Source organism: Uloborus diversus, unplaced genomic scaffold (genome assembly GCF_026930045.1).
Source record: "Uloborus diversus isolate 005 unplaced genomic scaffold, Udiv.v.3.1 scaffold_12, whole genome shotgun sequence".
NCBI lineage: Eukaryota > Metazoa > Arthropoda > Arachnida > Araneae > Uloboridae > Uloborus > Uloborus diversus.
In genome coordinates this window covers 4,342,132-4,357,340 of record NW_026557876.1, presented here as the reverse complement: position 1 = coordinate 4,357,340, position 15,209 = coordinate 4,342,132, and the positions used below count along the sequence as shown (strand labels likewise).

Genomic DNA, 15,209 nt, shown 5'->3' with positions numbered 1-15,209 from the left:
AAAAAAGGCAAATCCCCTATTTACCAAATAATAAACCCCGATTTAACGAATCATTTTAACAACCGAGAAAAAATGTTAATTTGAGATAGGAAATATTAGATTGTTTCCCAAATGTTGTAAAAAGCAGAAAAAGACGTTTTTTTTTTGGAATTATCGATTTTTGACGGGCTAGGGGGCAACCAACGAATGGTGATTCTGATGCAGAAAGCAAAAGTGAAACTCCCATTCAAATTTACTTTTTGAAATTCTTTACATGGGTATTTTCTTCTCTCCGTAAAGTCGAAAGAGAAATATTCTGAGTCAAGTATCAAGGAAACTGTCAAACATCTATTACTCAGTGCAACAAAATTTCAAATTAACTGCTGTGTAATAAGTCGTGGAATGCTGAATAAAAGGTGTAAACTTTCTAATTATGGATATTTTTGCGCAACTTTCTTATTAGGGGCTTTAGATAAGGAAAACACAACTTTTTAATTTTTTTTTCACACCCCGATATTACAAATAACCAGGATTTAACGCGTAAAAGTTTCGGTCCCGACGAATTGGTTAGAGTGAGGTCCGACTGTATACAGTTTATTCTGTTAATTGCACTGCAAAGGTTCATCAAAACAGGTTAGCTAAATTAATTTAGCAAGCATGGCTACCACACTTCCGTCCAAGGGACGGCATTCCGTCTTTTCAAAAATTTTGGCCATCAGGTTTTTTTTCCATGTTCAAAATGATTTTTATAAATGAAACATATCTTTACTTTTGAATCTCTCTCTCCAAAAAGGTCTTATTCTTCTGAGGACGAAAAACTGGCCTATCTGCTAAAGTTAAAAAGATAGCTGTTTTTTTTTTTCAAAGAATAACTAAATAAGTTACTCAATCTGTTGATTTCAACCATTCTTATCTTAATCTGGAAAATTTTGTTAAAGTTCTTATAACAATGCATCTTATAGCCAAGAATCTCAAACCTGAATTTTTTTTAATTACTATTTTTTTGTATGAAATATGAACTATTTATGTAACATGAACTATACAATCTGAAGCTTTTTTTCTGCAGTAGCAAATAGTAAGTTTTTTTAGTTGTATTTTATCATTAGGTTCTTTTTCTACTTTTGCCTCCTAAAAATCTTGGACAATGATATGTTGTTTTTTTATTTAGGTTTTAATTTTTACTTAATCTTACAATTTGGTTTTACTATATAGTTACAGCATCAAAAATTAGCATTATATATGTCTAAAACATCAAACAAACTAAGTGCTAACATTTTGGTGTCGCAAAATGGAGCCACGCGTTTTTCAGTCCTGGCCAATTTTTAGAGTGGCACCCATGTTAGCAAGGAAACATATCTTGCCAATGAATCAAGAAGTGTGGGATAAGTTTTCCAAATCGTCAGGCTCTGACCACCCTACCGAGTGACTTCCATCTCTTTGGATCTCAAAAGAATTTCTCAGCGGCATGGGAGAAATCTGTGTTCCAAATGTGAAAACCACATCGGGCTGGATTGCCGAACTGCCGACCTCCCATTGCTTCTATGAAAACTCAAAAAGATGGAAGTCTCCGGGAGCGAGGTCGGGACTCACCCGGAGTCGTCGACCACGGGCAGCTGGTCGAATCCTTCCCTCACCATGCAGTCGATGGCATCCTGGCAGGACATGTGGGGCAGGATGGTGAGGGGCCCACTCAGCTGGAGGCTGGACACCTTCAGGTCCCACCACCTGGAAGAGAAGTTAATGCACCCGCCTTTAATAAGAAAAAAAAATTACAGACTGTTAAAAAGCAATTTTTGCAAATTCCCGCACTCATGGTTCTTCGACTTGATAGCCACAAAATGTCACTCACCAATTCACAGGTGTCGAAGTAGTCCTATATATCCTATATTTTCAAAAAAAGTATGAAAATCGTCCTATATTTCCTATATTTTTGGGAAATGTCCTATATTTCCTATATTCCGTTTTTTTTTTAATTAAATTTATTTCTATAAAGCAACAGTAAATAAACTATCTGACTTCGGATTTTTCGTCAAAAGTACGTGTGCAAACGAATTTAAAATTAAAAAACGCAACTCACTAAATCCTGCAACAGGCATCTTTTCTCATTGGCTACAGCAATATGACGTCATTGTAGTGGGTGGAGTTTTGAGAACGAATTCTGAAGTTGGTTTTAGAATTTTGCGTTTGGCAACAGCAGTTTGTTTTGTTTTCCAGCGTGTTTTTTTTCGGTTTTTGGTTTTCGCGGGTATATTTTTGTGTTCAGTGCATTTTCTGATCGGAATGTTCTAATAGTCTGTTTGCAGTCTTTTGTTTTGGTGGAATTTTATTGAACAAAATATCTGTATAATTGTGCTACAAAGCATTGGTTATTTACTGTTAGTTCTCAACACAAAGACGGTTTTTATTTATTTATATGAGCTATGTTTGTGACACTTCTATCCCTGCAAAAATTGTGAGTTGCCGTGTTAACTATCAATAAATTTCACGTTCTTTTTTTTTTTTTTGTCTACAAAGTACACTTTTTTCAAAAATTATTCTTTCAACTACAGGAAAGTCATTTCAGGTGTAAGTTATAATTTTGTTTAAGGGTTTTTTTTAAACAAAATCATTGATAAGAATAAATAAATAATATGTATGTATTATTTCTTTTTTCATAGCGAAACTATTCATATAATGTGTCCTATATTTGTCCCATATTTTTTGTGTAAAATGGCCTATATGTGACAAGTCGATCACTTCTACCCCTGAATTAATCTTAAAAGCTAATTGTAAGACGTATTTACTTACTCGTTTTTTTATTTGATGCGTGAGCAGTTGCATTGTCCCTTTACGGACGCTTGTTACGAGTCGCTGATCGGAAAGCTACGATGTGTAAACATCGGAATGAATGAATGATTCCAAGGATGTGACGTCAGCGCATGAATGACGTAATCTCCTGATGACTCGGGGCAGATAGAATGTTCTAGAAACATCCAGGCATTTCTTAGGCACGCATTTCCGGCATGGCATGTGTAGGATATAGGCAGAAGGAATCACTTCTGCTCTCGTTTCTCATCGATTCGGCCGAGGATATTCGTTCTTTTTGACGAAGCTCGCTTATTGAAGCGGCGTCCCGAACTCAGCATAGGAAATGGCTGTTAGTTTTCGCCATGAGCGTTAGGGACTTAAATTTTTTTTTGAAACATATTAAGGAAACTTTATAGTTAGTTGAAACATGTTTTGATTATTTTACTGTTTACAGAAGTTGTATGATTTACAGTTAATTTTTATTACAGTAGAAGACCGTTATAACGCACACTTAGGGACCAGAGCTTTTGCGTTATACAGGTTTTGGCGTTATATAGGTCATTTCACAAATTTTGAAACTAACATTCAGAATATTTCTATATATTAGCACTTCAGAATGAGTTTTATCTGCATTGAGCATTAAAGCACCAATATTACAATTAGTCGTTCACAAATATGTTTCACAATCAAAAAAAAGTGCATTATCCTGCACTTCTGCTAGCTTCATGGTTTGTATAACAGCTGCCTTTTCAAGAGCCATCTGGTATTTTCTGTTTACTATGAGTACTCATTTTCAATTTAAAAGCTTTGAATTAAGGTGGAAAGATGAAAAACTTTCAAGATTTAATTTGCCTAACAATTTTTATGTTCGCAAAGCAAAACAGTGGGATTTTTTAGACTTCAAAACCTATTGTTTACTTCTGAAAAGTGGTGCGGTTTATAGAGAATTGCGTTATAAAGGTTGGCGTTATAACGGTCTTCTACTGTGTATAGTTCAATAAAACAAAGTTAGTTTTAATTGACTCTTGTTACTTCAATCTTCAAAGAAACTTTCAGACATGATACGAAGGCATCTGCTAACCTGTGGAGTTGACTGTTTTTTAGTTACAAGAGTTAAGCTTGCGTGTTAGGCTGACACAACTTTTTAACAGCTCCCTTCCAGGGCATATTTTAAGGAAATTTGACTGTGTGGGCAACTCCAACTTCCTCGGAAAGGGGGGGGGGGATTGTAAATGTGCAGTTTATGTTTGTTGAATAATCGTCAAAAAGGAGTTGGGGTGTGAAAATTGGAATTAGGGAGATTATTGTTAATGGTCGTTTCGTTCGATAGGAAAAGAGTGTAAAGAACATAAACGCTGTGACTCAGCGTTTAAAATAGTTCAAACAGTCACCGAGTTTTTGATTTTTTTTTTAATTTCATTTATTATAATATAACCATTCATTTTCATTTTAATACAACCAAATTCAAATAACATTGTCTTTTTCAAAAAAAGATTTCATATAAAACCTCTCTTTGTAAAGTTCAGATGCTTCTTCATTAGAACCATTTGAATCTACAGTAGAAGACCGTTATAACGCCCAACCTATATAACGCAATTCTCTATAAACCGCACTACTTTTCAGAAGTAAACAATAGGTTTTGAAGTTTGAAAAATCCCTCTGTTTTGTTTGCAAACATAAAAATGGTTAGGCAAATTAAATGTTGAAAGTTTTTCATCTTTCTATCTTATTTCAAAGCTTTCGAATTGAAAATGAGTACTCATAGTAAACAGAAAATACCAGATGGCTCTTGAAAATGCAGCTGTTATGCAAACCATGAAGCTTGCAGAAGTGCAGGATTTTGATTGTGAAACATATTTATTTGTGAATAACTAATTGGAATATTGGTGCTTTAATACTCTTTGCAGATAAAACTCATTCTGGAGTGCTAATATATAGATACGTTCTGAATATTAGTTTCAAAATTTGTGAAATGATCTATATAACGCAAAAACCTGTATAACGCAAAAGCTCTGGTCCCGAGGTGTGCATTATAACGGTCTTCTACTGTACATAGAAACACATAACCGATGGAAAAATTTAGGAAAATGTAGGTGGGCAATTTTATTTGACTCTGGGGCCAATTTTACTTAACTGTTTTTGCAATTGCCCAAAAAAAAACCCATTAAAATATGCCCTGCTCCTTTCAGCTTTGTAATGGACGAAGGGCTCTAAAATTCCAGTTCTGATTGCCTAAGAGGTAGGCCTGTGCAAATTTATCAATTCTCAATTGGTTGAATATAGAAAAAAAATATTCTACATGCTTTTCGGCGTTTTCACCCCATTCTGCGGTCCCTCGGGACTTTGGATTATCGAGAGTCGACTGTACTGCCGTCTGCAGGTAAAGGGCAGTAACTGCAAATTTTTCATTTTTTTCCATTTTTGTCATCTACTGTACGTTATCTTTACTGTACAAGCTCGCTAATTTGGTTTCCGCTGAAAAAAAGGTGCAAAAAAGACGTCCAATTCCAGCATTTCCCTATCGTTAGTATGGAATCCAAAACGCGTTTCTTCAAATATCTCGAAAACTCATTTCTGCAGATACTGCCTTTTACCTGCACATGGCAGTGTATGGCCATATGCATGCTTATTCAAAGAATCAGTTATAAGGTCACTCCTGGGGGTGACCTTGCATGGAGCAAGTGGTAGTCGGTTGCAACGAGGTCGGGCGACTCACCAGTGCTTCTCGCTCATCTCCTGGTGTATGTCGATGAAGTCTCTCTCGGTGAGCCAGGAGTCTGTCAGGAACTTGGTCATGTAGTTCCTCACCCCGTCAGGGAGGAGCACCACACAGCGCTGACCCTCGCGCAGCTCCCTGGCTGCCCTCAGGGCGCCACTCAGGGCACTGCCGCTGCTGCCACCTGGGGAGAGAAGGAAGACTATGAGAACGGGATGTTGTATAATATATTCAGACATAATTAGTCTTGCCATTTAAACAACCCTCTATTGTCATCATAAATGTATGCGTATCAATTTTCTCATTGTTTGTCTCACTGTCCGGTAGATGGCGCCACGAGTGGGCATCAACTGTGTTTCTTCTGTGGGATATAAGAAGTAAGATCACAGAGTGTTTGTGTGGTATTTGGTGTGTGGCTGTCTTTCAGCATGGTGTTCTTTTTTCCTCATGTCCGAACAGTGTGTGTTATTTAGAATATTTCACCTTACAGGTATGAAGTTAAATGTTCATCCATCCTGTTTTGCAACGTACATTGTAATTTCTTTAACTTACCAACTATTTTAGACTTTTAAATACAAGCTTTTTATAGCAGAAGTATCTTTCCTTGTAATGTGTCATATTCACTCTGCTTAGTGTTAGACAGTATTAGAATATGTCAGGTATCTTCGCTAATGCAGGGTTCGTACTCAATTTCAGGAATAAAATGAAGGAGTTTTGGAGGAGTTTTGAAGGAGTAAAATGAGATTTTGAAGGAGTACTAATGGAGTGTCATTAAATGTCACTTTTTTTTCAATATATTTGACCCTTTATCACAAAGTGTCACACTTCACCCTAAAACTCCTCCTCTTGTCACATCATATTTTTTACAAACATATCGCTACAATAACTGAGTGATGTCACTTTGTGTCACCCTCTCTTTTCCCCTTGTCACAATTTCATGAGCCCGTCTCCTCCTCAAAGTATGACATCACTTGTGGATGACCAGGGCCGATCCTAGGGTGTCGGCCGCCCGTGTGCAAAGACCTAATGTGCCGCCCCTCAAGAGTAATTTGCATATTTTGATTAATCTTAAACGTCTATATAAACCTTTCTTTAAATTTCTATGCCAAGTTCGAATTTAAAAAAAGGGGGGGGGGGAGGGAAGAATGATCTTATAAAAAGGAAGAAATTTTTTAAAAGAAACTCCTTAGGTACAATTTATATTTTTGAAGAAAGTAATAGATACCAAAATTTACTAGTCGTAAAAACGCATTTTATAGTCTTTCTTTGGTGACATCAGAGAAGGTACGGAGGAAGGGGGAAGCGTGGGGGGAGGTGTCAGGGGTTCAGGGGAGGAGGATTGCTCTAAGAAAATTATCGAAAATGGCGTATGAAAAATATTTTTAGTTAATCTTTAGTTGTGTTTGGTTGCAAGGACAAAACATTCAAGTATGTTCAAGGTGCATGGAGAAATTTTCGAAATTGAAGTCAAATATCGCAATTTTAGGAACTTTTTCGAGACTTTAGGTGAAAGTAATGTTGCAGTTCTTTCCTAAAATTCTTTCAAAATCGAAACCAGCTTGAAGCTTATTTTTTAAGACCGTTGCTAAGGTGCGTAGACCGTACCTTAGCAAAAGAATCAGTGTTCTTCCCGAAAAATCTCCGAAACTGAAACTTTAAACCCGCAATTTTGGGTTACCTTTGATGACGTAGCAAGAGGGAAAGAGGTTCAATCGTCTCCCATCGAAATATAAGTTTAAAACGCAAATTTAGGCCGTCTTTAGTGACGGTAAGGGATCTGGCGGCTATCCTCCGATAATTTCTCGGCACTATTTTTTAAAAAACCCATTTTTGGCTATATTTGAAAACAATAGGGGAAACGTGAAAATATTCTGAACCAAAATATTTTTCGGAACTGAAAGGCTATTTTTGGGAAGAAAGGATTTTGAAGCTCTTAAGCGGATATTTCTCAAATCGCATTTTATATCATCTTTGGTGACGTTTACAAAACTGGGAAGCTCTACGGATCTTTCGGGTATTTTTTCAACATTAATACCTGAAAAATATAACTATAGACTTTTGTCCACCTCACGTCGACGATTGATGGATATGCCTTAGCGCCGTGAAAAGTTACAAAAACCTGGAAGTTCTCCTCCGGAATTGATTATAAGAACTATATGATGCGGCCTGCGGCCGCCCCTTGCTTTGGCCGCCCTTGGGCGGCGCACACTCTGCACACCTGCTAGGATCGGCCCTGTGGATGACCCATTTTACAATATCATAACTGCAATTAACTAAACATTTCTTTTGACGCAATCACTTAATGTAGTACATCTACTTATGTAATTTTAAATATTTAAATAACAATCAGACAACTTGACTTTTGCTGCCGAGAGTGTGGTGGAGGGAAGAGCAATAATCATAAAACTTGAAAAAATAGCCGAGCACCGTTTACGCATGTTTTACTTCACTTATGAAATGTCTTAGTCTTCCAATAAAATTCTCACCTTCAACTTTTATGAATCAACTATGATCCATTTGTAAATCGAAAAAAAATAAATGCACGAAATGACTACATTAAAATCTCCTTTGTGACGAAGTTAGTTGTCAATAGAAGTATTTTAAGTTTATGTGATAGAGGAAGATTATGTAGTCTTGAACCAAAAAAGAAGGAGTTTTGAAGGAGTTCAAACCAAAATGAAGGAGTTTGAAGGGCCCTTCAAAAAAAATTCATAAATGAAGGAGTATTGGAGGAGTTTCGAAGGAGCGTACGAACCCTGAAATGGCGTTTGATATCCTGTACATAACACGGGAGACCGAAGCGAGGTCTCCGAGTCATAGGACATGTAAACGGGGGGCGCCCCTGACGGGAGGTCACCGTGACCTCCCAAAACTTTCCTTATCTGGTAATTTTTGTCTGGCAATTCAGCAAAACTGCCATAATTTGGCTAAATTTAAAGTTCCCTTTGACAAACGTATGATAATTCAGCAAAATTTGTAGTTTTATTCGGCAAAGGTATCATAATTTGGAGTTCGTCCACCAAAATTATCATAATTTCTGCAAAATTCGGAGTTTCGTTCGGTAAAATTGTCATAACTCAGTGAAATTCGGAGTTCCCTCTCGTTGGGCAGACTGAAAATTTCCACCCTCTCAAAAATTTATGTTTGCATGCAAAGTGATTTGAAACTGCAGGGTTTTTATAAAGTCTTAAAGAGAAGTTGTTGAGAAATCTGCCCTTCAGGTTTAAACACAATCTTTTTCTCATATTTTGATCCTGATCTCAAAAAGTTTTTTCTTTTTTTCTCAAAGTTAATCTACTTCAAGACTTCTCTTTTTCACAAAGTCTACCTCTGCACCTTTCTTCGACTGGGTCGTTGGTATTTTGCATGTAGCTCTGCCCTAGCCCTAGCTTATTAAGGACAGTGACTTACTGCTTAGTCGAATGGGGGGTCTACCGGAGTAGGGCTCAGCTAAGAAGGATTTTCTAGACCTAAGAAACATCTTACACTGTCTAAATGCTCCATTTTGATAAACAATCAGCTTTAATGTAAGAATTTTCAATTGCAGAAATCCTCATATAATAGCAAATAGCTATGGCATGATAATCTTATACTATTAAAAACTGAGCGTATGTATCTATGTGTGTACCTATGTATGTATGTCCAAGTCACTTCTCTCGAACGCCAATGAACTGACCATCGAACCGGGTATCGATGGATTGGTCATTTTCCTGTCTTAATGTTTCGTTATTTAAGATAATCCTCCGATAATAATTAGCAGAAGTATCAGTTAAAAACTATTCATTATGACACTTAGATTTCAACATAAAATTCTTATTTTTCAAAGGCTTTCCTCCATTCAAATTATTATTCGGTGCCTCATCTCGACTTTCCGCAGCAATGCTTTTATTGAAATGTGTAGCGTGAAGAAAATCATTGAGACGAAGGATCTGTTGCCTTTGTTATTTTCTCGAATACGAACAAAAAAAATTCTGGTACTTGCTTTGAGGCTTTTTTTTTTTTGTAATTGGAGGATTTAAAATGTTCCTTTTTTTGGTTATTTTTCAGCAATCTGCCGCAAAATTTTACTGATTTTTTTTAAAAATAAATTTAATTAAACAGCCTCTAAAATTTAATTAAACAGCTACAAAATTAAACATGACTATAAAAATATAAACATCCTCATTTAAGAAACTACATTTGCAGAAAATAGAAGTCCACATCAGTTTCAACATCCGACAAAAGTTTCATTCTCGGGATTGGAGAATCTGGGGTTCGATGCCGACGTCCCACTAGGGGGCCCACAAATGTGGTACATCAAGCTACTGTTATGGATTAGCGCCTCTGCCCTCCCCTTCAGGTTAATGTTAAAATTGTGGTGGTAACTAGTGGCGCCATCTCTTGATGGTTAATTCAGTTATAACAGTTCAGAGCAAGGGATAACGATGAGAGCCTACTAGAAGGATTTAACCTGTTCGAGATGAATGACGCGTCTTTGCGTCAGCGCTAGGTGGTTCTTCAGAGATGAAAGACGCATCCGTGCGTTACGGTAAGTAGTACGCAGCTGGCCTAACGACGCTTTTAAGCGTTTTGAATTTGGAATGAAATGTTTACTATTAGATGGCGTTACTTATCCATGTTCCGTTCAAATGATTGCTCTCCTGCATTAGTATTTCTCTCTCTCACGTCAGAATGGGGTGTGTCAAGTGTCTGTGATTTATTGGATTTCGTGAAAGAAAATATAAACATGTGCTTGCAAGTGAGAAGGGAAACGTATACTCATTTTGAAGTGGCTCTTTCTAGTTTCGGTTCCATTTATAATGGGATTGGAGTTGAGATATTCTAGCAAGGGGTTTTACTTTTGTGTTCATTTGGTAGCCATGATGAACACGTTTTATCTTTCCGAGGAGGAAATATCTTAATTTATGACCGATACCTCTATGGATCTTTTGGGTCACATTGAAACATCTATAAATTATTTTTGTTGGAGTTCTTCATACAGTAGTTACTTTCAAAAATCATACGCCGAAAAAGAAGGCAAAGAACTTAGACGGAGATGTGTCATTTGCTAAAAGCAGAATAAAAGACGTCACACTACGTATGAGTGTAAAATGTTCAATGCGCATTTATCTGTGCTTTGAAATTTTTCATGCGGCTTTAAAATATTAATTGTTACAATATTCTTCAAGTATTTCATAATATTAAGAGCAAATACTTTCCCTGTTTTGTAGAAAATAAATTGTTTAATTTTGGTACTTTTAGTTATTGTAAAAAACAATATATTTTGCATTTTTATTGTTAAATATCAATTATTTTCATCCAATTTTTTGTTATAATTGAAATTTTGATATATTTTATCATGTATTAAAAAATAGTTTCATTTCTGCTTAACGTATACATTTTATCTATTATTATGTATGTGTACTTTCCGAAATTGCGTATTAGGCTTAGCGGGAGAAATTGCCCCGACCTGTGTGCACACAGTCCTTGGTAACAGTTGCCGTCCTGAGGGAGTGCTATATTCTGCGGACTGCCGTCCCGAACGGGTTAAACAAATGGAACAGTGTTTCTCAGAGCATCGCTGGGGCTGAATGTCAAGAAGACAGGTGCCTACATGGTCCAGAGACAAATACAATGACCATTTTGAGACATGTACACAGTTACTTACCACAAAGTAACCCTTCTTTCTTGATCAGCATGCGAGCCAGCTGGAAGGATTCCTTGTCGTTTGTCTTGATCCACTTGTCTACTATCTGAAAGAAGGCAAGAATCGTCACCGACACACTCGTCTTAATTTTTTAACGAACGGCAATGAGAACGACTACCAAGTCCCGATCTATTTTTTTGAAACGCTAAAGCAAAAGAAATACTTCAAATACTTAATACAGTCGAACCTGTTTATCTCGAACCTGCCTATCTCAAAAACCTCTCTATGTCGAAGTTTTTCATTTTCCCTGCATATAAAGACCTAATTCAATGTTTTCCCCCATGTTTGTCTCGAATGAAATTTTCTGAAAACCTGTATATCTCGAATTTGGACTAAAGTAACTTTCTTGAGTTCGATCCCCGACGATCTTTATTAACTGGAATTTGGAGACAAAAAGCATTTTTCTTAATATTGGCAGTCACATAATCCTCTAGAATTAAAACTTTATGTACAAGAAGCAAGTTTTCTAGCAATTATATCCATTCGGAAACTGAGAGGAAGGGGACATTGTTGATGAGTAAAATTGCTTCCAAAGTTTTACTTTCGAGTCATTGCTCCAATTACTTATTTTTAGAACTTTTTTCAAAACCTCTGTATCCCGAAACCTCCATATCTCGAATTTTTCTTCTCTCCCGTAAAATTCGAGATAGACAAGTTCGACTGTAGACCAAAGTAAACAATTGTTTCAATCAAATTCAAAAATGTGCATTGTTGGGGGAAATATTTTGATAAACTGTAACAAGAAAGTTTCTTTAGCACTAGCTTAATGCAAGGTTGCTAAGTGAAAAAGTTGATGCAAGATATATCATGATGCTGGATAATCAATAATTTTAATGCTGTTCAAATTTTTATTTCCGACTTTTCGAGTCAATGAATTTTAAAATACTTTCAAGCGTTAAGTTTTACAGTCAGGCAGGGGGGGCCCACCTAGAGGGGGTCGTGGCACGGACTGCGCCATGGAAATTTTTAGGGGGTGGGGGTGTTTTGAGGGGGCATATCTTTCTTTTTTAGAAGGATTCTTGATTGGGGGGGAGTCTTTACTGTTTTTATTGGGGGGGGTACACCCCTTTGCTCAAAGGGGGATCTGGGTCGGGGTGGTCATTTGATCATGTCAGGGTTTCCGCTACAGTCGCATTTTTCACATCATGCGAAAACACTATCTGAATTGCGAAAATAAAGCAATGCATTTTCGCTTTTTTCCTCAAATAAAAAATAAATTATTTTTTTTTTAAAAAAAAAGAAGAAATCTATGATCCTAGAGAGAAAGCATGCATTGCGATAATCAACTTAATCTTTTTTAAATCTTAGCTAAGATGTTTAAACTACAATTAAGTTCAATAACTATTAGTCTTATCCAGCATTATGTCCCCCCAAAAACTGCTTTATAAGGAGGAGGAGACTGCAACGTTCTAAACACCAATCGTGTTTTCTTTTTTTGTTTTATGTTTTAAAAAAATAGCTGTTGTACTTATTTCTTCAAAGATGTCACAGATGAAATATGAATTTTATTTTCAACTGGAAATGAAACACACTGAGGCATATATAAATATATGAGAATGTGTAACATTTTAGCATTTTGCTAACATTTTCCCCTCAATTTTAGCTTTTATGTTAAAGAACTTTTGAACCCAGCTTAAACCTTGGATCATGTGCATTTTCTTTATGAAAATTATGAAAAAATCTTAAAAAAATCCACACTGAAGTGGGATGTGGGGAGAAAAGAGTGGATATGAGATGGGTACAACCTTCTAGATATGTCCGGGTCAATATAATTAACTAAAACTTCAACCTTCAGTTTTTGAAAAAATAAATAAATCAATCAAAACAAAGAATATTTTCTAAATTTTATAAAGTTTTCAATGACACAAAAAACTTTTGTTGAATGAAAAAATATTTTTTTAAAGGAAAATTGTTAAATGCATGGAGTACAGTTGACCCTTGTTTATTGCGGTTAATTGCTTCCGGACTTCACCGCGATAACTGAATTTCCACAAAGTAGGATTCTGTATTTATAAACCGAATATTTTCCTAATTAGAGGGCATAAAACTTACTGACGACAATTTAAATAGGTTTTTAACATACTTAGAGCCCCCTAGACCTGAAACAGCACCCTTATCCAACATTACCATTGTATTACTTAATATATAGCACAAAATATGAGAAAACGAGATACATTACACGGGATATATATCACATTAATTATATTGGGAAATAAAGTACACACACACATGCAGTTCTTACACACTGCTACCAATCTATGAAAATAGCTCAACTTTTGTTCGATGGATAATTCATTTCCAGTTAGTGACCGTATGTACCCCCTTTCTTCCTCTACATTTATTCTCATCAAAGGTATTACGCATACAGCTTAAAAAGCTAGTACAGTAGAAGACCGTTATAACGCCGACCTATATAACGCAATTATCTATAAACCGCACTACTTTTCAGAAGTAAACAATAGGTTTTGAAGTTTAAAAAATCCCTCTGTTTTGCTTTGTACACATAAAAATGGTTAGCCAAATTAAATTTTTCGAGTTTTTCCTCTTTCCACCTTAATTCAAAGCTTTAAATTTAAAATTTGTAAATTCAAAGCTTTAAATTTAAAATTTGTACTCATAGTAAAAAGAAAATATCAGATGGCTCTGGAAAATGCAGCTGTTATGCAAACCACGAAGCTAGCAGAAGTGCAGGATAATGCACTTTCTTTTGATTGTAAAACATATTTATTTGTGAATGACTGATTGTAATATTGGTGCTTTAATATGCATTGCAGATAAAACTCATTCTGAAGTGCTAATATATAGATATGTTTTGAATGTTAGTTTCAAAATTTGAAATGATCTATATAACGCAAAAACCTGTATAACGCAAAAGCTCTGGTCCCAAGGTGTGCGTTATAACGGTCTTCTACTGTAGTACGTTTTTGAACACCATTAGAGATGTATTTATCCCCTAGTAATAATATAGTGATTTATACTTTGCAGTTAGCGTTTAAGGTTAAATTGAGATAAACTTTCTTCTGCGATTTTAAATCTCCACTCTCTCAACTAGTACAACTACAATCCCTAAGAAGAGCTCACCTTACCTAAAAGACATTATTTGTAATTCTCTGGTAAGAAAAAGTTTACACGAGAACATAAAAAAGGCTCATTGCTAAAATTGAAAAAAAAAAAAAAAAAAAAAAAAACAGAAAAAGTCACAATGTAATGAAACCGCGAAAATCAATGCGCGAAGTAGCGAGGGACAACTGTAGTTGAATGCATAAACAGTCAATACAAGAACTAAAAAAATGAATTTGATTTTTCCCTTAAACACTTGAGGGGAGACGACCACAACCCCATGTTATTTTTAAAAACAAGCAATGATTCAGTAAATATTAATAAATAGATAAAAAAAAACTGGTTTGAAATTCTAAGCATGGTTATTTTTAGTTCATTATTTAATTGTTACAAATTACCTTACATTGCAGAAAATTATATGGGTTTTTTGTTAAACTCATTCAGCATCATTTCATGCTTAATCTCAAAGTAATTTAAAATAAAAAAAAAATCAGCCGATCAGAGAGTGAAAATCTTCCGATTACAAATAATTGGAAAAGTGGCGCCGATGACCAATTGATTGGGGCATCCCCATTGCTTGCCATTTTTTTTTCACCTAAAACTTATAAGGGAAATGGTCAAAATTTTTACATTCAAAAATGTGCAAACTTTGTTTACTACATTATTTTATTTTTGCCCCTCCCCCTAACCTCTGTTGTATGCGTTTACTGCAAAGACAATCACAAAAGGAAAAAAACCTGAAAGTTGTGCGATTGAATTGTTTGTGTTGAGATTTGAATTAATCAGGGTCGCCACAGAAGTTCAAGAATGAAATTCCCTGACATTTCCAGGTTTTCCAGTCGCTTTTAGAGAAAATTCCAGGTTAATGAATGCCGACTTGCCATTATTAAATACCAGCACAATATATTTTTTAATGTAAGTAAAGCTACTTTATGAACAAAATAATGCTTAAAAAATGATTAATAATTGTAATCTATATTT

The 15,209-nt window shown here is 35.6% G+C and overlaps 1 protein-coding gene across 1 annotated transcript in view; it reads right to left on the bottom strand.

Moving 5' to 3' along the window:
- Positions 1-15,209, bottom strand: part of LOC129232487 (cystathionine beta-synthase-like) — an 81,072-nt gene that overhangs the window by 18,412 nt on the left and 47,451 nt on the right. The window contains 3 exon segments of the mRNA XM_054866636.1: positions 1,570-1,704; positions 5,483-5,666; positions 11,130-11,214. Of these exon segments, the coding sequence (XP_054722611.1) occupies positions 1,570-1,704; positions 5,483-5,666; positions 11,130-11,214 (404 nt within the window).